This window comes from Coptis chinensis, chromosome 3 (genome assembly GCF_015680905.1).
Source record: "Coptis chinensis isolate HL-2020 chromosome 3, ASM1568090v1, whole genome shotgun sequence".
NCBI lineage: Eukaryota > Viridiplantae > Streptophyta > Magnoliopsida > Ranunculales > Ranunculaceae > Coptis > Coptis chinensis.
In genome coordinates this window covers 9713177-9734223 of record NC_141458.1, presented here as the reverse complement: position 1 = coordinate 9734223, position 21047 = coordinate 9713177, and the positions used below count along the sequence as shown (strand labels likewise).

The 21047-nt window shown below is 34.4% G+C and overlaps 1 protein-coding gene across 2 annotated transcripts; it reads left to right on the top strand.

Annotated features, from left to right (window-relative positions):
• The first annotated feature begins 7071 nt into the window (after positions 1–7071).
• Positions 7072–20045, top strand: LOC147507811 (RabGAP/TBC domain-containing protein). Of its 2 annotated transcripts, XM_086600473.1 has the most exons (16): positions 7093–7254; positions 7350–7523; positions 7603–7657; positions 7738–7845; positions 7925–8009; positions 8250–8304; positions 9672–10064; positions 12391–12471; positions 15008–15067; positions 15278–15376; positions 15480–15590; positions 16656–16727; positions 16860–16976; positions 17977–18126; positions 18666–18766; positions 19595–20045. In XM_086600473.1, exons 1-16 carry the CDS (start codon positions 7180–7182, stop codon positions 19920–19922), a joined length of 2064 nt encoding a protein of 687 aa, XP_086456599.1. In that variant the 5' UTR covers positions 7093–7179; the 3' UTR covers positions 19923–20045. The 2 variants fall into 2 exon arrangements, with proteins under 2 accessions (XP_086456600.1, XP_086456599.1); XM_086600474.1 differs by lacking the exon at positions 12391–12471 and having other exon boundaries at positions 7072–7254.
• Positions 20046–21047: the final 1002 nt, after the last annotated feature.

Here is a 21047-nt window from a genome sequence, read left to right as displayed (position 1 = left end):
TGGGTGGAAGGGTAGTATTGATAGTTTTGGTAGTTTTTTCGTTAGATGTGTCCTCAGATTGGAGAGAGAATTAGAAGGATTTCTTGAACAAAGAGTTTTCTGATTGCGGCTTGGTTATGGTGAGGATTAGCAAGTAGGTGTATTTGTTGTCAGGGTTGTGTATATCTGTAGAGAGATGTCTCTGAATCTGCCAAAAATTTACTTTTAGATCCTTTGCTCTTATACTTGAGTGAAACTGTTCCCAAATAAGAGAGAAAATGAATGTTAGAGTACAAGTTGAAAAGCAGAGACCGAAAAAATAAGATATATGGATCCTTAACAGCCTGAGATTTAGATTTGCAAATAGGTAAAAGAAGCTATAGAGGACACAAAATTTACCAACAAAGAGAAAGGAAGAAAAAGAAGAAAGGTAACAACTTGGACTGAAATCTGTGATAATAACAAATGGTGGATACCAAAATTAACCAGAAAGTGGGTTTCAAAGACTTCCGTGATTGAGTCAATGTCTACGATTGTCTCAACTGAAGATTTGATTCCGCCTCCCGTCTTGGTTGCTGTCATTCTTTTGATATCTACTTCAAAGTTCATCATCATCAGAGAATGAACAATCTTGTTTACGTCTGACTCCTTTTGTGTGCTGTTGGAAACGGATGATTTATCTACATAAACTTCGATAAACTTATTCCATCTCGTAGATCTCCTCCCTAGGATCTTGGATCTCATTTTTGTGTTAACTCCAATCACTAGTCATACACGACTCCGATCAACTCCGATAACTACTTCATGCACTCTTGTTTGCGCATTAGTCATTACGCATGACCCCCTTTCACTCGTTTGTATGCTGAGTTCGTATAAATGCTTGTATGACTTTTAAATGCATATATATATATATATATATATATAATATCGTTGTTCCTTTTGGATGATCAAGGTTATATATATGTATATATAGAAGTCTTGTCTGTAATTATCTTTTTCTTCTATGTATGTACCACTTTTTCATATTGAATTTTCCAAAACACTTTAATATCTTAAACTAGCTTTCGAACCCGTCCTACGAACGGATGTCGTTATATTAAATTATTTTAAAAAATATTGGCACTTATGCATAGCTATGAGATATGAAAATTATATTAATCACTAATTCAAATTTCTTGCACTATTTTCTATAAAAAGAAAGCACCAAATCTTGATAAAACTCATCGATTTCTTTTTGTTGTTAGGTTTAATAATAGAAGTTTGATTGAAGTTTTGTGAGAATGCCTAATGTGGCGAAGATAATATTGAAGCTACTTGAATAGCAAGATATTCGCAATCAAAATAAAAGAATTATGATAAACACTACTTAAAATGCAAAACTATATTTGTCGAGACATTTATTCCCCCTACATATAATACAAACATGTTTTAGGATTATTAGTTCAATGCATTTGCATCAAGCATCTGATTTTCCATTAATTATTCTTTGAGGTTAGTTTAATATAGTACGTTGCATCCAGTTTCCAATTTCTCATTAATTATTATTTGAGGTTAGTTCAATGCAATTGCATTAAGTTTCTGATTTTCCGTTAATTATTATTTGAGGTTAGTTCAGTTCAATTGCATCCACTTTATGATTAATTATTCATTAAAGTTAAATAAGTATATTTGCATCCAGTTTCGTTAATTAGTCTTTGAGATTAGTTCATTCAATTTGTATCCAGGTTCCAATATCCCGTTAATTACTCGTTGAGGTTAGTTCAATACATTTGCATCCAGTTTCTGATTTCCCGTTAATTATTTTTTTAGGTTAGTTCGATATTTTATAATTTATAGTTATTTATGCTTTGAGGTAAGTGCGATGCAGTTACACATCCAGCTTCCGATTTCCAGTTAACTATTATTTGAGGTTATTTCAATGCATTTGCATCAAATTTCTTATTTCCCGTTAGTTAATATTTGATTTTAGTTTAATGCAGTTGCATCCAGTTTCTGATTTTTCATTAATTATTCTTTGAGGATAGTTCAATACAGTTGCATCCAATTTTCCGATTTTATGTTAATTGTTATTTGAGGTTAGTTCAATGTATTTGCATAAAGTTTCTGATTTTCCGTTAATTATTTGTTGAGGTTAGTTCAATGCAGTTACAACAAATTTATAATTTCTCGTTAATTATTCATTTTTGTTAGTTAAGTGCAGTTTCATCCATTTTTCAATATTTCGTTAATTAGTCTTTGAGATTAGTTTATTGCATTTGCATCCAGTTTTCGATTTCATATTAATAACTCTTTAAGGTCAGTTCAATACATCTGCATCTAGTTTCTAATTATTTATGTTTTGAGGTTAGTTCGATGCAATTAAATCTAGTTTCTGATTTTCCGTTAACTATTCTTTGAGGTTATTTAAATGCATTTGCATTTAGTTTCCGATTTCCCACCAATTATTCTATGAGGTTAGGTTAATGCAGTTCCATCCAGTTTCCAGTTTCCCATTAATTATTATTTGAGGTTTGCTTGATGTATTTACATACCGTTTCCAATTTCCTGTTAAATGTTTTTCAAGGATTTACATCCAATTTCAAAATTCTCGTTAGTTATTCTCTGACATTAGTTTAATGCAATTGCATCCAGTTTCCGATTTATAGTTAATTACTTTTTGAGTTTAGTTTATTGCATTTGCATAAAGTTTAATTTCTGATTTCCCGTTAATTACTCTTTAAGCTCAGTTATGTATTTGAATCTAGTTTTCGATTTTCTTTTAATTATCTAATGTGGTGTGTAATACCAACTTCTACTGATCCATCTGTAGTGTCCTTGCAAATAGCAAACATGACATAAAAAATAAATTATGTTTGATTTACTATGTGGGATTATCGAAGATTATCTAGTTCACAATTTTCTGTTAATTATTCTTTAAATTATGCATGACTCACTATGTGGAATCTTCAAAGATTATCTACGAACGGGTGTTGTTATATTAATTATTTTGAAAAATATTTGTAAATATGCAAAACTATTATATATTAATATTATATTGTTCACTCATCCCAAATTCCTTATACCGTGAAAACCTCACTCTCTATTAAAAAAAAAAAACTCACATTTGATAAAGCCCTTCAACTTCATTTTGTTGTTTAATAATAGAAGTTTGATTGAAGTTTTGTGAGATTGCCTAATAAGGCGAAGTTCATATATATTGAAACTACTTAAATAGTAAGGAGTTCTCAATCATACGGAAATAGATAAGATAAACACCATTTTAAATGCAAAACTATACTTATTGAGACATTCCCACAACATATAACTCAACTATGTTATGAGGTTAGTTCAATGCATTTGTATCCAATTTTTGATTTTCCGTTATTTATATTTTAAGGTTAGTTCAATACAGTTGCATCCAATTTCTGATTCCCGTTATTTATTTTTTGAGGTTAGTTCAATACAGTTGCATCCAGTTTTTGATTTCTCGTTAATTATTCTTTGCGGTTAGTTCAATACATTTGCATCAAATTTCCAAGTTCATGTTAATTGTTCTTTAAAGTAAATTTAATACATTTGCATCCAGTTTCTGATTTTCCGTTAATTATTCTATGATATTAGTTTAATGCATTTGCATCAAGTTTTCGATTTTTCGTTTATTATTTGATAAGGTTGCATTTTCATATATCATTTTTGATTTCTCGTTAATTATTGTTTAAGGTTAGTTTAATAAATTTGCATCCAATTTCTGATTTCTCGTTAATTATTTCTTGAGGTTAGTTTAATGTATTTGTATCCAATTTATTTTTTGAGATTAGTTCAGTGCAATTGCATCCGATTTTCGATTCTCCGTTAATTATTCTTTAAGATTAGTTCCACGCATTTGCATCATGTTTCCAATTTATAATTAATTTTTCTTTGAGGTTAGTTCAATACAGTTGCATCTAGTTTTCGATTTCCCGTTAATTTAATCTTTGAGGGTTAGTTCAATGCATTTACATTTAGTTTCCGATTTTTCATTAATTATTTTTGAGGTTAGTTTAATGCAATTGTATCAATATTTCGATTTTATATTAATTACTTTTTAAGATTAGTTTAATTTGTATTAGTTTAAGATTAGTTTTTTGAATATGGGTTAATAAATGATGTTTAATTAACTAAAATTTTCTTCGATAGTGGGGTTGAGGTGAGTGGTTTGAAGACTGAGTCATCGGCTTCGTCAAACAATTGAAAGGAAACGAAGGAGAGGAGGTTTTTTGATAAGGTTTCCGTAAAATTTAATGTTTGGTTTTTTCTTAGTTTTCGCAGTTTTTTCCTATTGGGGTGTAAGGTTTTATGAGAATGGATTAAGTCATTCCGATGAGGAAGGCGGCATGGTTTTCTCTACCATTGGTTTATTTATATTTCTCTGTTAACAACTATACACGGTCCTACCATAACTATTCACTAATTGAACCCATTTTAACTATTTACGATCCCACCGTAACTATTCTCAAACCGGCCTCACCTTAAAAATTTAAGGTCTTGTGTGTTAGTTATCAACTATACAACAATATATAATACATGTACAGATAAATAACAAATAGTAATGATATTACTAATAAAACCGGTCGATATCTAATATCAACCTATGATAATTTCATGACATTAATAAATATATATCATTACTATTCTACTAAATTTAGTCCATGTGAAAAAATCAAATAATAAGTTATGAGGGGATGGCTAGGCGATGGCATGACAATGGCTTGGTGATAGCCTGTTGCGGTCCGACTTGTGGGTTGTAGCGGCCTGGTACGGCTTGGTGCTTTCCTGGTGTGGCTTGGCAAGTGGCCTGGTTATTTTAACTCAATATATTTCATTCAATTCCTTGTATTCTATAAGTTACCAGTGCACCCTTGGGCTTAATTTGCTATATGATCGAATAATCCACCAAAGAATATAGACTCAAGTATATACTCTTAGTCTTTGCCGCCAATAGCAAGTTATTAAAAGCCAACTAACACAAAGAGAAAACCATGTAACTGTTCGTACCTGGTGTATGGACACCTTGGGATTATTTTTAGTTGTCATTACCTTACTTAAGAACTCCCAAACCATTAAGTAGTGTCCTGTGTTTTTAGCTTGTGTACATCATTCTTCCAGCACATGCATAAGCTTCTGCTTCCCTTTTATGAAAACCTAGGAAGTTCACAAAAGTGGGACCCCAATATAATATGAGAATACAATCTAAAACATCCTAGCGTGCATTACTCATTCTTTTTCAAGGCCCGACCTTATGAGGATGTATAAGAATCAATTTGCTCCAGATTTGGGAAAAACTATCTCAGGGTCTTCGTATAGTTAGGAAAATTGCCTACAGAAACAAAGCAACTCAATACTTCAGTACGGAAGTAGGACATAATCATGGGACAAACCTCACATTCAGTATGCAATCTAGGGAGGTAAATCTTTTGTAAAAACCAATATGACGGATGGTTGTGAGTTTATCTCTTGAACCAGCAAGAGCTAGATCAAGGTCATCCAATGATGCAATTTGGTTGTCGTTCATCCAAAGATCTTCCAATCTACATAGCAATAGTCTATAAGAATGTCTGGTCAAAATGTAAAATAAACTATACATGCTATGACAAAGAAAGAAAAAAGAACGAAAACCAGGGAAAAATAAAAGCCAGATAGTAATAATAACAAAATAATAACAAAATAATAATATATAAAAAAAAAAAAAAAAAAAAAAATCATCTAAACCTGGTCAATTTTTCAATGTCATCCACTGCTGTCAATTTGTTAAAGGAAATATCCAAGATCCGAAGATTAACTAATGTAAACTAAAGCCTTCTATTTTGGAAATACCATTATGGCTCAGATACAATTCTTCCAATGCAACGCAATCTTGAAAGGGAAGCATGTAAACTAAATTAGTCACGCAAACTATGACGAACATTTAACAATCAGAAATCCCAACCTTAACTACACAAAATTAATAAAGATTAATGAAAATTAATAGAGGGGGAACCGATTGAGGAGCTTACCAAAATTTTGAACTCCCACTATTGAGATGTCCACTCTGTTACTAACTCACCATAGGAATTCTACAAATAACCCAAGAGAATGAGAGAGAGAAAATTTGATTTTTTCATCGGTAAAACAAAAAACAAACTTTTTTTAATCAGTAAAAAATAATTTTTGATTCGGTAAAAAAATTGATTCGAAATCGAGAGACTCAACTCACTCACATGGGATTTTAGAAAGATGGAAAATTGGGAAAGATGAGAAAAGAAAACCAAAATCCAAATTAAAGATTGAAAAGATTAGAAAGAAGAGAGACAAAATTTTAGCAAGAGAATCTCTAGGGTTGTTTTTAATTTTAGTCGTGGGGTTTTTTTTTTGTTGGAATAGTCGTGGGTTTTTGAGGCGGGTTTGTATCGCAAATTTTCTCTCATTTTTTTTTCGTAATTAGTCTGGACACTCTAGCAATTACTTCCTCCATTGAGAAGGGGAGAACTATAATATATCTCTACACTATATGGTAGCCGGGTTTGTAGGAACCACACTTCTCAACCGAACAGTGTATTTCCAATATCTTAATTTTAAGATTTTAGAATCACCTCCCTACGTTTATTTAAATTACATCTCTCCTATTTATTAATTACAATTGGCTCCATGATCTCTATTAAAATTGAACCACCTCATTCTTTAATAATTTTAGGATAGTCTTCTTAATTTAAAAGCTAAAATTTATGTATAGGAATTGTATATCTTCCCCATTTTTAGAAAATTGTTTATCTTTTCTTAGTGAGAGATTCAGAAAAAATTGTTTATCTTCAGTTTTTTTAACAATTTTCATTTTAGTTATTTACAATTTGGCAACTGATGCTTAGCACAGGACACATGCTAGTATATATATATAGAGACAAAGAATAAAGAACCGAAATTAGGGTCGAAACCAGTAAATAACCGCGGCCGGGTTTTAATGGTTGAACTGTTGAAGTGTGGATTGGGCTGGATTGGACTCTCGGGTTTCAACCGTGTCTCGTCAATGGATAAGGAGCCCACGTAATTAAATGTAGATTTACATCAGTACCTCAACGTCGGTTCTCAAATAAAAAAATCATGTCGACTTGCCACCCACACGTGTCACTCAAATAACAATAATTCGTTTTCTCATAACAACCTTCGTCTCGAAGAAAAAAAACCAAACCCAAAAAAAAAAAAAAAAAAATGCAAGAATCAGCAGAGCTCCACGATTTATCTGATGACTCAGATTACGCCGCTTCTCAACAACAACAACAACAAGTAAGCGACCTATTTTCGTAATTTTACTTTCTAATTTTCTTTCCAATATTCCAGCAAAATAATCTCGTTACGATATTTTTGTTTTTCGAGTGAAGGAATTGAGAAGTGTGGTGAGGACAGATAGTGGGAAAAAAATTGTAGAGAGTGAATCAGAAGGAGCTGAAGTTGTTTTTTTGAAAGATAATGTTACAATTCATCCTACTCAATTTGCATCCGAACGAATTAGTGGACGGTTGCGCTTGATTAAACAAGCCTCTTCTTTATTCATGGTATTACATTTTTTTTTTTTTACAGCTGTGATTTTGTTTTATTGTATTGGAAATGATTTTTTTTTTTTGGTATATATAGACTTGGATTCCGTATAAAGAGAGGGCTGATTCTGTTGGAGCTGTAACTGAGAAAGGTTAGTTTTATTTGTTTGTGATTTTTTTTTTTGATATGTGTTTTTTTTTTACTTGATACGTGTTGTTTTTGTTTAAGCAGATAGAAATTTATATACGATTAGAGCTGTGCCGGTGACTGACATTCGGTCTATTCGGCGACACACGCCAACGTTTGGTTGGCAATACCTTATTATTGTTTTATCATCAGGTAAATTAATGCTTATCTTTTTGATATTAAATGAATCAAAATACATTTTATGTATTCATTTCATTTCCTTCATCTGCAGGGCTTGCTTTTCCACCTCTTTACTTTTACAATGGAGGTGTTCGTGAGTTCCTTGCTACATTAAAACAACATGTATTTCTTGTGAGGTTAGTGGTCTTGGTTATTGCGTTGTGTTTTGTTCAATTCTACTGATGAGTAACTGGAATTGCACTACGAGTGTCCTTTGACAAACAAATGTTATCTAGTTTTAGTAACTTGTCTGTCAATTACTCTCTAGAGATAAAATTAAAAGGGGGGGGCAATACATTTGAATTATCTGTTGGGGCTGTAACAGTTGAATTTTTTTCTGAATTTGAGCCACTAGATATCTTTTTCGTTCATTTCAGGTCTGCAGATGATGTCAATGTGTTTCTGGTTAATGACTTTCAAGATCCTCTCCAGGTGTGTAGTTGTACAGTCTACTTGCTGATTCTTGTGCAGTATCAATTTGTACTCTGATGTCACTCATAAGTTTTGCATAAGCTTGAACATACATATCTGTTAACTATATGGTGTGTACTTACCTGCACAATAATCAGACATTTTTGGTCATGTTCTGTAATTTATGGTCCTCAGTGGTCATGTGTTTATCCCGAATGAAGTGTGTACTACTGCACGCATGTGGCAACTTTAATTGGTCATACTGACTGTCTTTCCAAAACCTGTATGTTCATACTTCATACTGGAACAACCCAAAATCTGACGTAGGGGTCAAGAAGTTACTCTTGTTTACAGTTTTTATTTTATATGTTATGAGTGCAATTCTGAAAGACTATATTTGTGCTTGAATTCACAGAAAGTCGTATATGTGTGTTTTTGTTGCAATATCTCCATGGGACTTTTCCAGTATCCCAAATTTGACGCAGTCAGAAATGTGTATGCAAATACTTTGACAGTTGAAACGTGGGATAGAGTTGTACCTTATGATTTACGTAGGGGCAAAATTATTCGAATGGGCAGAAATGTGTATGCAAATACTTTGACAGTTGAAACGTGGGATAGAGTTGTACCTTATGATTTACGTTGGGGCAAAATTATCCGAATGGGTTACAAAACATATGGCTGTGGGTACTTGAGCCCTTTTCTTTTTAGAGATAATAAGAAGAGTACAGATTCCACATGCCTGGGTGTGTTAAAATTCGTTATCCTCCTTAATAAAATATCGCGATAAATCAGTAGGAATCCCGATATTCACATTGGTTCCTAGTGTATTGCAGAAAATGATATTTTTTCATGAGCGGGTTTTTTTTTGTCTTAGACATTTTGTTAACCATTCTCGGGCGGATCGGATCTGAATTTGGGTAATAAGTAGATGTTTGGGACCATTACTTTATAGCACAAATAGCACACAAATTTATTTGTATTACAAAAATTATTTTATTATTTGTAAGGGTTTCAAGTTCTATTTCTTTTATTTTCAAACCTTTCAAGCGCTTCTACTAGTATTATATTGATTTCAAGCAATATTCAAACCTTTTTCAACTATTAGGTTGATCATAAATAGAACATCCATATTTGTTGGGTGTGGGTTCAGTCGTCATGTTCAAATGGTCAATGCTTTTACTCCCTAAGTAAATTTTATAGAAAAAGGTAGGCCTAGCGATTTTTAGTTTGAATTGGTGATGGGTCAGATCTAGGTTGTTAAGTACAAGTAGTTAGGCGTTCTGTTAAAAAAAACCTTGAAACCTAGGTTGCTAAGCACAAGTAGTTGGGTGTTTGCATTATCCCTGTGCATATCTGACTGTTTTTATCTTTCAATCTTTCTGCAGAAAAGTCTATCTTCTTTGGAGCTTCCTGGGGCTGTTTCTATTGCAAATAGTTCATCTACACCCACTTTTGCTAATTCAGTTCCTCCAAATGAAAATTTTGAGGGGGCTGATGTCGGAACCTCCAGTACTTCTCAGTATGGTGGGAGACATGGACTAAAGGTTAATGATCCTGCTCGTGATCTCTCGATTCAAGTATTGGAGAAATTCTCACTTGTGACAAAGTTTGCTCGCCTCACAACTTCAAATATCCTTCGTGAAATTCAAAATGATGGTTTCCTCGCGAATGACAGAAAGAAGCCAAGTCAATCTCTTCCAGTCAATAATCATGAAACAGGGTTAGATGAAGTTCAAAGTGTTCCAGACACGATTTCTGTAACGCCCGATCCGCTTGAGGTAAATTTCTGATCCCTTTTGTACCTTTTCTGATGTTGTCGTTTTTGGAGTCCGTATAATCTACATCAGAAATTTTCTAATAATTATGGGGGTTTTGCTAGATATTGTCCAATTTTTTTTTTAAGATTGGTACTTGTGGATTTAGTACATTCTGAATGAAGAATTAGAGTAAGATGTCAAACTTGATGGCCACTAACCAATATGCCGATAAAAAAAAAAAAAAAAAAAAAAAAATAATATATATATATATATATATATATATATATATATATATATATATATATATATATATATAGGGATAGAGCCACTCCCGAGTCACTCCATCGACTTACAAATTGAATTAAGACCTGATTTTTTGTGGATATGATCTTCTCGCAATGTATAATTTTCCCACAAAATTTCATCATATTTGGATATGCCCAACCTTGTGAAAACTAGTGTTCAATTTTGAATGTTTATCTAATGGTCCAGAATTTTCCAATTTCATAATAACATTTGATTAGGTTAGACATATTTGAATGAGCCGAAATTTGGTGGGCATGTTATTCATAGTGGGGAGATCATATCTACAAAATATCAGCCCTTAATTCAACTGGTAGGATGAGATATGGCTTTTTACGTTTTGGGAGTGGCGGCTTGGGAGTGGCTCTATATATATCTTTGTTCCTTTGCTTATTTGGTTTGCCATGGGAGCGGTGCATTTGAATATTATTTACTGTCCAAATCTTAGCTTTATTATATGTTTTAACTAGGGTATGTGATGAATGGTATATCCCACAGACAATGGACTTGAATGATTTGATTGTCTAAAGTGTCACACTGGACTTGATCGAGTGAAGGAAGTATCAAACTTTCTTTTGTAGACCCCAAAACTTAGGGCCAAATTGTCGTTGCTTCTCTGTTTAAAACTTTGAAAAGCCTGGGTACTGAAGTTGATTCAGATAACATAGGAGCCTAATCTTTTGCCAACTCAGCACATTTTCATTTGAGCTATGCATGTTTTCTTCTGCTACTTCGTCAGTCCTGTCTCCATATAAATATTTGAAGTTGACTATGGTTCCTTTGGAAACAGATCTGACAAAGCTTTTATATAGTATGCCTGCATTTTTTTAGATATATTACTTGTTATGAAAAGAATACTGTGATATTTTAACGCTAATGTTTAAGAGAGGCTCTGTTGGTCTTCAAATGAATCGTTCTTGCACCATGATGTTAGCCAACATTTACCTGTTTTTGTTTCATGTATGCTACATGGACACCCATATATCAAAATATAATCTGTGTCGGATACGTACCACGTGTCTGTATCGGACACCTCAATTTTTTATAATTTTCTGTGTCAGAGACTTCGTATCCGTGTTGGATATGAACACATGTATCCGTGTCAATGTAACTTAATTTTCATCTTTAGATAACAGGCCTTTTTCAACACAGTATATGTAAATATTGTTTCTTTGATTGCAATTGAGGTTAGATATTCAGCTCATTGATGGTGGGAATTCATGGCTTTCACCTTTGTGGCTGTACTCTTTATAAAGATACTAGTCATTTCATGATACCTGGTGTAGTACTCTGAATTGAGCCTATTACTCTAAGTAACATTGTGTCAGCATAAGCTCTCTTTCACTCTAATTGAATGTTTAGGATTAAGATGGAAAAACGATCATAGATGGGGTTGTTAAGTTAAAGCGGGATGAAGTCAGCCAGTCAGGGTTTGCACTTGATTAAAATATCTGGATGACGTGGTTTGAGCGAGTGGTTGGTTTTGGAGACCATGGACCAGTGAATGGAATGTGATTTTGAACTTGCATTGATTGTTTATTTGGATCCACACGCTGCCTCTCGTTCCTTCCACCCACAAATAAACTTGGTCGGGGTGCTCGGAGATTTTTTTTTTGGGGGGTGGGGGCGGGGGCGGGGCGGGGTGAATTGTTTATCAGGATTAAGGGACGACTGATTTCAAACTTCCATCGGTTTATCTGGATATTGCAGTTGCCTCTCTGCCTCTAATTCCTTCCACCGACAAAGTAAACTTTGTCTAGGTGCCGGGAGATCTTTATTTTTATTGTATTTTTATTATTTATTATTTTTTTTGGGTGGGTGGGGCTTGCATTATCTCTCCATAGTGCTCCCTTCTACTCCGTTTTGTATTTATCCAATCTTGAGATTTTTCTTCTAGGTTACCAAAAGCTAATTCATCTCGAGTTTTTTGCGTATCAAACACATTCGTCTTGGCTATACTAGTGCGAATTGCATTTCCTAGATCTTCATAGTTTGGACTTCCATTGAAGGACTTTCTGATGCAGAACTTTGTCCTGTTAAACAGAAAGCACTATGTAGAAAAGAAAACCAGGGCGAAGAAGCTGCCACCAGAGTGGGAACTTTTGAGCTTGTCGATTGTAAGGAGGTATAAAAAGAGGTCTTATCGTTAAGCTTTGATCTCATTTGTCTTTTGGTATTCTTTTAGTTATTTCATATTTTTTGAATAATGAACCTCATGGATGGCCACTTATTTTCTGTCTTCGTTGTTGCTTGAAGTAATTGTATTATGCAGCTGCTTGTTTTAGTTTGTGTCACATACCTTATACTGTCATGTTATATGAATTTCGTGGACTAGAACGTCAGATCATAATCTACGTTTAAATGCAGCCGATTGTCTTTTATCTTTGCAAGAGTCTTATGCTTAATTATGGTGCAACAAGTGATACTGGAACTTGCTGCTGTCCCGTTTTGTCCTCACTGATTTAGTTGGTGATAAATGAGGGTGTTTCTCTGTGAACATCAAACTAGAGGGACATCAATCAGAAGGTTTCTGAGTTGGATCTCCACAACTTCTGTTGTCATGTTGTGGAATTTTGGATAGATTACTTCATGTTAAAATGGTCAATCCGTCGTGGAGATTCTTCATTCTGCATATTTTAAACCCGTGCTGGTTATAGTGTAAATCCTCTAGGACATAGCTTTCCTGCCGTGGATGTGTATCATTTGACATTTTGTAGCCTTATGATGGGTTACATCTAGAGTCACTTTCTCCATTATTGGGGACACTTCTCACTGTCTAATTTGAATCATGGAGATGGCATTTGTACGTACTTATTGGGGTAGTCAATAACTAATTCATGGCTTTGCTACTTTACACTGAAGACAGATTGCCCAACTCTGCAGGATTCTTCATTAGATGATGTTGAATCGAGATCCTTTTTTTTTGCTAACTGTAGCACAAGTAAACGACATCTATTTTGTTCCACCTTTTCAGATAGTTATTTTGTTGGACTGTACTCCATAGACATAAAGATGTTTTACCTAGAAGGGTTAGCGAGTCAATGGGACCTTCTGGGCAAAAGTGCTCTAGGAAAATTATTCTACAGATAATACCCTCCCTCACATTTCTAACTATGTCCAGTATTATACAATTAATCTGCTTATGAATAATTACTCCCGTACAAGTTTTAACTACTAGTAGTGAATTATCTTTAACACATTACCTTTTAGGTTTTGTAACCTGAAATCTATTGTGTTGTGTGGCGCAAACTACTTACCTTTGAATGTGTTTGAACTTTGAAGTGTGATCATAACTTCATAAGGTGAATGGATACCATCAAGAGGTGACTGATACCTGATGCGTACTTTTGTGCTTGTTAGATGTTTAGATATTTAGCTACTTGATCCACTGATGCATGTTGGTTAAAGAAGTTCGATTCTTATAGCGAACGTATATGGGATATACATGTCAATTATTGTGTTTTTACTTTTTGGTAAAGATCATCAGTAATATTAACGAAAGATATGTATTCCATAGGCTTGTCACGGGTATTTTTTGGTGAGTAAGCACACTGTATTAAGTTTGAAATGGAAAAAGAAACAGAAAAAAAAAGGAAAATTGTTCAGACACGAGATATAATTTGCTATTAGATTTCTTAACTGCTGTTTTATATGCTTACTGTTGCTAATGAGTAAAATGAAGATCTGTGTGTGTGTGTGCTTGCGTGTGTTTGTGCATGTGTGAAATTTGGCAGTCCAGTTCTCCAGCTGGTTGAAATTTATGCTTAGACTATGTTCCGCCCATTCAGAAGGGATGTATTTTTCAGAAGATATCATAATGTGTATAGCACAAGGCCTAGAGACATGTTGCAGACACAGAAATCTTAATTTCAAAAACTAACATAGAGATTGCACGTTAGATCCCACTTCTCACGAAAATGAATGTACACTATTTTAGTAACACTATCATTTACCTGATTGTATGCTACAATTGTACTTCTGTTCTCTCTCCCTGTATAATCGAAAGTCAAAAACATGGGAGCCATAGAAAATCCTCAGCCTAAATTGATCTTAGAGGATGTACGGAGAAAATGAAGGCCTTATTACATCTGAATAAAGCTTGAGATTTCCCCTTTCTCTGTCATCTTTGCTAATTGAACTTGAAAAGTTAAATGAGATGAATGTTAGGTTTGTATTTACTTTTATGTGATACCACCTAGTGGACAAAGCACATTGCTTCTGATTCTAGCGTGATAAGAGGTTAAACCTTTGCATCCATTGTTATCGTCGAGGTGTTGACTGCGTGAACATTCAGAAAAGACTCACTTTTTTCTGATGTGTCGTGCGTGGCTCTCTGTCCTGCAATCTGTGCAAATTATCCACCTCTCTCTCTCTCTCTCCCTCTCTCTCATTTTTTTCTTCTTCTTAATGATGTTAGAACTTAGTATTTTATTCCTAATTCCTTCAATCCCTCTTTTCCTGGTAAGGTGGGAGCCAGTAGGACACTAAAGTTATACCTTTTGAATCACTGCAATCCGATTTCAGACCAATATGATTTCGTTAATGGGAGGTGTATACACTATTAAGTAATAACAGTCCCCTATGTGTCTGTGGATCTATTTGACTGTTTTTTTTTTTTTTTTTTTTTGGGATCATAATGTTTTTAATCTGTTCTGTGACAGTTTGATAAAATAACACTGGTATGGGGACAACCACGGCAACCTCCCTTGGGATCTGAAGAGGTACATCCTTTTTATTATTTTTATTGATATAATAGGTGGCATTCATGGTGCTTCTCCCTGAAGGAGTTAGTTCATTAGCCTTCCTCTTATGTCTTTGAATAATAAGTTAGGGATTGAAATTTGCTAGTTCTTCCTTCTACTTTTGAGCAGGACACAAGGAGCTTTATATTAATCTTTTAGTTCCCCGTCTTTCTTCTGAACTATATGCAGTGGGCCACTTTCTTGGATGCTGAAGGACGAGTAACAGATTCAAAAGCTTTAAGAAAGCGAATATTTTATGGAGGACTTGAGCAGCAAATACGGAATGAGGTTTGTATGAGATTTGGACAAATTGATATATTTGAATTGTATTTACTTTAGTATTATTTAATGAGCGTGCTGTTTGTATTCAGTAAAATGTTCATTATTGCAGGTCTGGAAATTTTTGTTGGGTTACCATGAATATGATTCAACTGGTGCCGAGAGAGAATATCTAGCTTCAGTAAAAAAAGTGGAATACGAAACCTTGAAGTATCAGTGGCAGGTTTACTTCTATTTAAAAGCATTCTGTACATTTTTACTGGTGAACACATGCATGAGAGCCAAGTGTAAAAGAGTTTTCCATCATTTCCTTTCTTGTTCTGCTATGCATTAAAGACGCACAAACACTTAATATTTATGTTTTTGCTTTTTAGTGGAATGCGACATGTCGTCTTTTAAAGTTTTCGCCATAGTTGAACCATTTAACTGGTATGTCTGGAATCTGTAAAGCGTGGCAGACATAGAGTCTCTTTCTCTCTACTTTTAGAAGTCATTTTTGGAGAATCATTAAAATAGGGTCACACCTGCTGCATAATACATGAATCTTGTGTATGATTGGAGTACAAGTCCCTTGAAAAGAGTGATCATGGTAGGTAGCTTCAAGTTTTTATTATTCTCTGATAATGATAATATCTTGTAGGACCAGTTTCCGCTTGACATGTCAAGAAGCGCTATTGTTGGATGACAATGTGATCATTATGTTACGTACCTTGTCAGACTAAATACCGGATCTTTTATTTCTTAAGATGCCAGAAACCTTTAGAATGACTCATGCTAACGATATGGAACTTATTGGAGTCTATGTATGAACCATACTGTATCTTTCCAAGTGTATGGAATTAATCAGTTATGAGTTGCACTCTAGGGTTTTAGTGAGGTATCTAACCAGAATGATTTTGAAAGCTAGATATAATTCAAAACTTTATTTTATTTTATTTTTTAGTTCTCACGAACTTTAATTTTGAAATTTTGATTGATTAAGAATAAATACTATTTCTGATGCACTTCCCAGTTCTTGGCATTCTGTGCACATAATGCTTCTGTTTAGAGAGATTTGTACATTTATAACAATCCATATATGTAGAGTGCTAATTGTTTGCAAATGTAAATCTGTTTATTACTTCCATATCTTACTTGCAGAATGCGAACTTTTGCTTTTTGATATTAAACTTGATTCCTGTAATCATATCTTGAATTTTCTTTTCCTCAAATTAGGCCATGTTTGTGCATGAGTATGCTCTCCTTGTCGAATGGGTATTAACTGCTACTTTCATATTCCCTTATGTAGAGCGTCTCTCCAGCCCAGTCCAGGAGGTTTACAAAGTTCAGGGAGAGGAAAGGTCTTATTGACAAGGATGTGGTACTAGCAAATTATTCTATCTTGATGTTTGTTCTTCTAAAATTCATGCTGAAATGAGGTTCTATTTAAAAAGTAAACAATTTTGTGTACTCATTGTTTTGTTTTGTTTTGTTTTTTTTGTTTTCTCCAAAGGTAAGAACCGACCGATCAAGCTCTTTCTATGACGGAGATGACAATCCCAACGTGATACTTTTACGGGATATATTATTGACCTATTCATTTTACAACTTTGATCTTGGATACTGTCAGGTAAAAACTTATTGTTCATGCAATGGTTTATTATTTCTATGTTATTGCAATTTCTAGTATTACAAGCAGTATGTGTTCTTCTAGATGTTACATTTGTTTAAGCATATGGTCTCTTGGCTAATCCGTCATTAGAGATCCATTGTTCTGGGGTTAAGTGGTTAACATATGCATATAGGTGCTCTTCAGTTGGTGGTTGATGCTTAGTAAAGGAAACATTTTTTCTTTCTTGTCTTGGAACTAGGGGTTTGTTTACTATATCCCAGATGCTTTCTTTTTATTGTTTTATTCGTAAGTACTGAAGTTAGCACACCCCCCCCCTCCTCATTGTGGTATAGCTTTCATGTGTGCTGCCTAATCGTGTGGGTAAGCTGTATGAGATGCTAAGTGTTGTAGCCAAGAGGCAAGAGTTTGTCATGGTTGGTAATGGGCGGATACCCAATTGGTTTTCATTGTATTGCAAATTATATGCCAACGGTTATTTCTACTCATCTCTTCACGCTTTAGTGAAGCTTCCACGGTCTTAAGACAGCTGTGTATACATCATAAAGAAACATCACGTTAGTTCTCATAAATAAGACAGCTGGTTTAATTCATGCAAATTCACATGTTTCAATATTCTATTTTTCTTTAGCTGATTAATAAAAATCATTTTTTTTAGTACTTGCCGCCTGATATTGTGCGTGATGTGAATTCCTCTACTGCAAGATAGTACCATTTTTGTATACATATTTTTATGTAAGTTTATTTGCTTTTGGCTCTTATGCCTAAATAACACGCATACAATTACTGAAGTGTTTCTTTATTCAGTATGGTACTTCTAATTAAGTTCTCTGTTCTTCCTGAGTGCAAATAATGCGGTATATGTTAAATAGGTGTAATTTCTCTCTTACTTTACAATCTACATTATTTGATGATTTCTCTCTTACTTTACAATCTACATTATTTGATGTTTTGGTTTGTGTTACTAATGATACAACACCTGTACTATCTTGTCTAATAGGGTATGAGTGATCTTCTGTCTCCTATATTATATGTGATGAAAGATGAGTCCGAATCATTTTGGTGTTTTGTCGCACTAATGGAGCGCCTTGGGCCCAATTTCAACCGTGACCAAAATGGCATGCATTCACAACTTTTTGCACTCTCGAAGGTATATATTATATGGAGTAGAAACTTCTATGTACTTCTGTGATAGTATTTCATAGTCATTCGTAGTTGGTTTGAACAGTGAGGCCCTTTGTCATCCTGACCATCTGAAAATATTGGATTTGTGACTCCTCATTTTTCACATTGCGGCAGCATGCAGACAACCTTTTCTTTTTACACCTAAAATATAACCCCCCCCCCCCCCGGGAAGTTTTGAACCTTCCGCCTAAGCTACTCGATTACATGTCTTACCTATACTCAGTTATCTAATACATGACTCACAACACACAGCTTTTGAATTAGTGTTTGCTGGTCTTATGTGTTACTGTTACCCCCTTGAAAAGTATACCTCAGTTTTGGTAGGAAAAGGAAAAATATGCATCTCGCTCTAGCTTTAAAAGTTGATTGTAGGTAGTGCTAGTAATCTGTAATCACACTATAAATATCTTAAGGAATACATGAAACCTTCTGTTAAAGTTTTGTTCTCAAGCTTCCTTATTAGTTATTACATTGTCTTGGTACTGATGTTTGTGATGGTGGCAGTTGGTGGAGTTGCTAGACAGCCCCTTGCACAATTATTTCAGGCAGAACGACTGTTTAAACTATTTCTTTTGTTTCCGCTGGGTCCTCATACAATTTAAGAGGTATGTTGATTTTACCATTTCCATTTGATATTTACTCAGTTAGATGATGTATCTTCGTTATGAAATGGATAGCTTTGTGTCATTCAGTTTTTCCTGTAGAAAAAGCATTTTTTTTTTTGGAACGAATCCTGGCCAGAAATACATAAACTTTGTATCCATGAGATGGAGTGCAATGTGTATTCTGGCACTTAATGTGATTTATACAGGAAAATAATTAAACTGCACCCATTCACTATTTTTATTTGATAAACAAACTAGAAAAATGAAAGAGGGAACTCACTCTACATAATATGGGGGGTGGTAACTGACTAAAGGTAAATACTAAATATCTTTACGACCTTGAATTCCATCCACTGATGCAGAAAAAGTCTTGCTTAGATGAGATCCTAAGCATGAGAGTCTGATTCAGATTTGAATCCATGTCTGTAAAAATAGAGAAAAAAGAAAAAAACTGAGATATACTCTTTATGTTTCTGGTTTTCAAGACTTAATTGATATTATCTCACTTCCATTTCTAATCAGTAAACACAGATTCTTATTTCCTTGTTTTTCTTTGGGGAGCATAAAAGCAAGACATCTATGAGAGTGTGGGTCTCCAAAGAGTGAAGAGGTCTGCGGGTGCTAATGACTTTACAGTTGGTTAACATGTTGAGGCACACTCCTGATATCATATTAGCTGGTCTATGGTGTAGCTTCTTAGATGTTAACATGTTTGGTTTTTGGACTGATTGACACCCTAATATATATTATTTGTGTAATGCTCGTGAATAGTACTTTGTATAGGGATGATCTTTGATTCTCTGGACATGTCCAACCTCTGTTTTTTAGGGAGTTTGACTTCGAGAAGATGATGCGTTTGTGGGAGGTGCTATGGACACACTACCAATCTGAGCATTTCCACTTGTATGTATGTGTTGCAATCTTGAAGAAGCACGGAAAGAAGATCATGGGTGAAGAGATGGACTTCGATACCCTCTTGAAATTCATTAATGAGCTGAGCGGTCAAATTGATCTTGATGCTACACTGAGAGATGCAGAGGCTTTGTGCATATGCGCTGGAGAAAATGGTGAAGCTTGCATTCCACCCGGAACCCCACCATCCTTGCCTGTTGAAGCTGATTTGCTGTATCCTCTACAAGATGATACTGATACATAGACTTTTTGTTTTTGCTTATTCTTCTCACCTTGTTCTTGTAAGTAAAGCCATTGACTGATGACTGTTCACACCCATAGAGGATGGTCCTATTTTACTAATCAAATAACGTCTATTTTTTGTACACTGCTATTTATTAATTGGTTCTATAGACCTTTTTACATGCAAAAGGAGAAATCTACATATTTCTAAAACTTGAATAGAATTTTGATGCTGTTTCCAATTACCGTCGGGCACAATGGAAGCTTGCACTTGGCTTAGGTTTCCGTCCTTGTAGTACAGATGTTGTAAGTTGCAACACGCAGAGTTTACACAACCAACGTGGCAACATTTGTAGTCTAGATTCAGCTTTGGCCGTTTTAACTTTTCAGTACTTGAAAATTAGAATTTGTAAGATTCAATTGGGATTCATACGAAAATTTGGAAAATGCAATGAAAGATGTCGAAATTGTGAAGTGCTAAAATTCTCAATAGCAGTTTACTGAGGGAAGATGGTTTTGGACAACATGGATGGTGGGATACTGGGATGTCATCATCGGTCGTCAGAATAAAATTACGCTCCTAAAAATTGGTTATGTCAGTTTGACTTGTTCTAAAATACCGTTGCTTTTGTGGTTGTATTGCTGTACGGGTAGTGTTTCATACTTTCACGGTAAAAAAAAGACGTGCCAATGGCACAAAGCTTCTCTAGAGAGAGTTGATTTGTAAGGGTGTGCTTGCAAGTTCGGGAAACTTTTCAAGATAGAAAATTACTAAAATTAAGAGTGGGCGAAATGAAAAATCCTAAGGATTTTGGCAGTGGAAAGATCTCTCGGCATATGACATGGCAGCCAGGATTCAATGTCTCGAGAGTGCAAAAGTATATACAACACAATAATTGAACTAGGGGTGCAGTAATGAAGCTTTTGTAAAAAATTTGGGGGTGTGAATCATTATCGTCTAGAAGAGCTGTTTAGGTGACCCAAATCTGGAGATAAATTGATTTAGAGAGAGAATCTTCTATCACAGATTTTGCAAATCCAGTTTTGGTTGGGGATTATCCGAAAAACCCCAAAATGTGAATTTTGTATCAAAATTATCGTCTTTCCAGTTATTTTTCTAACAAATTATGGATTGAAAGAAAGAGAA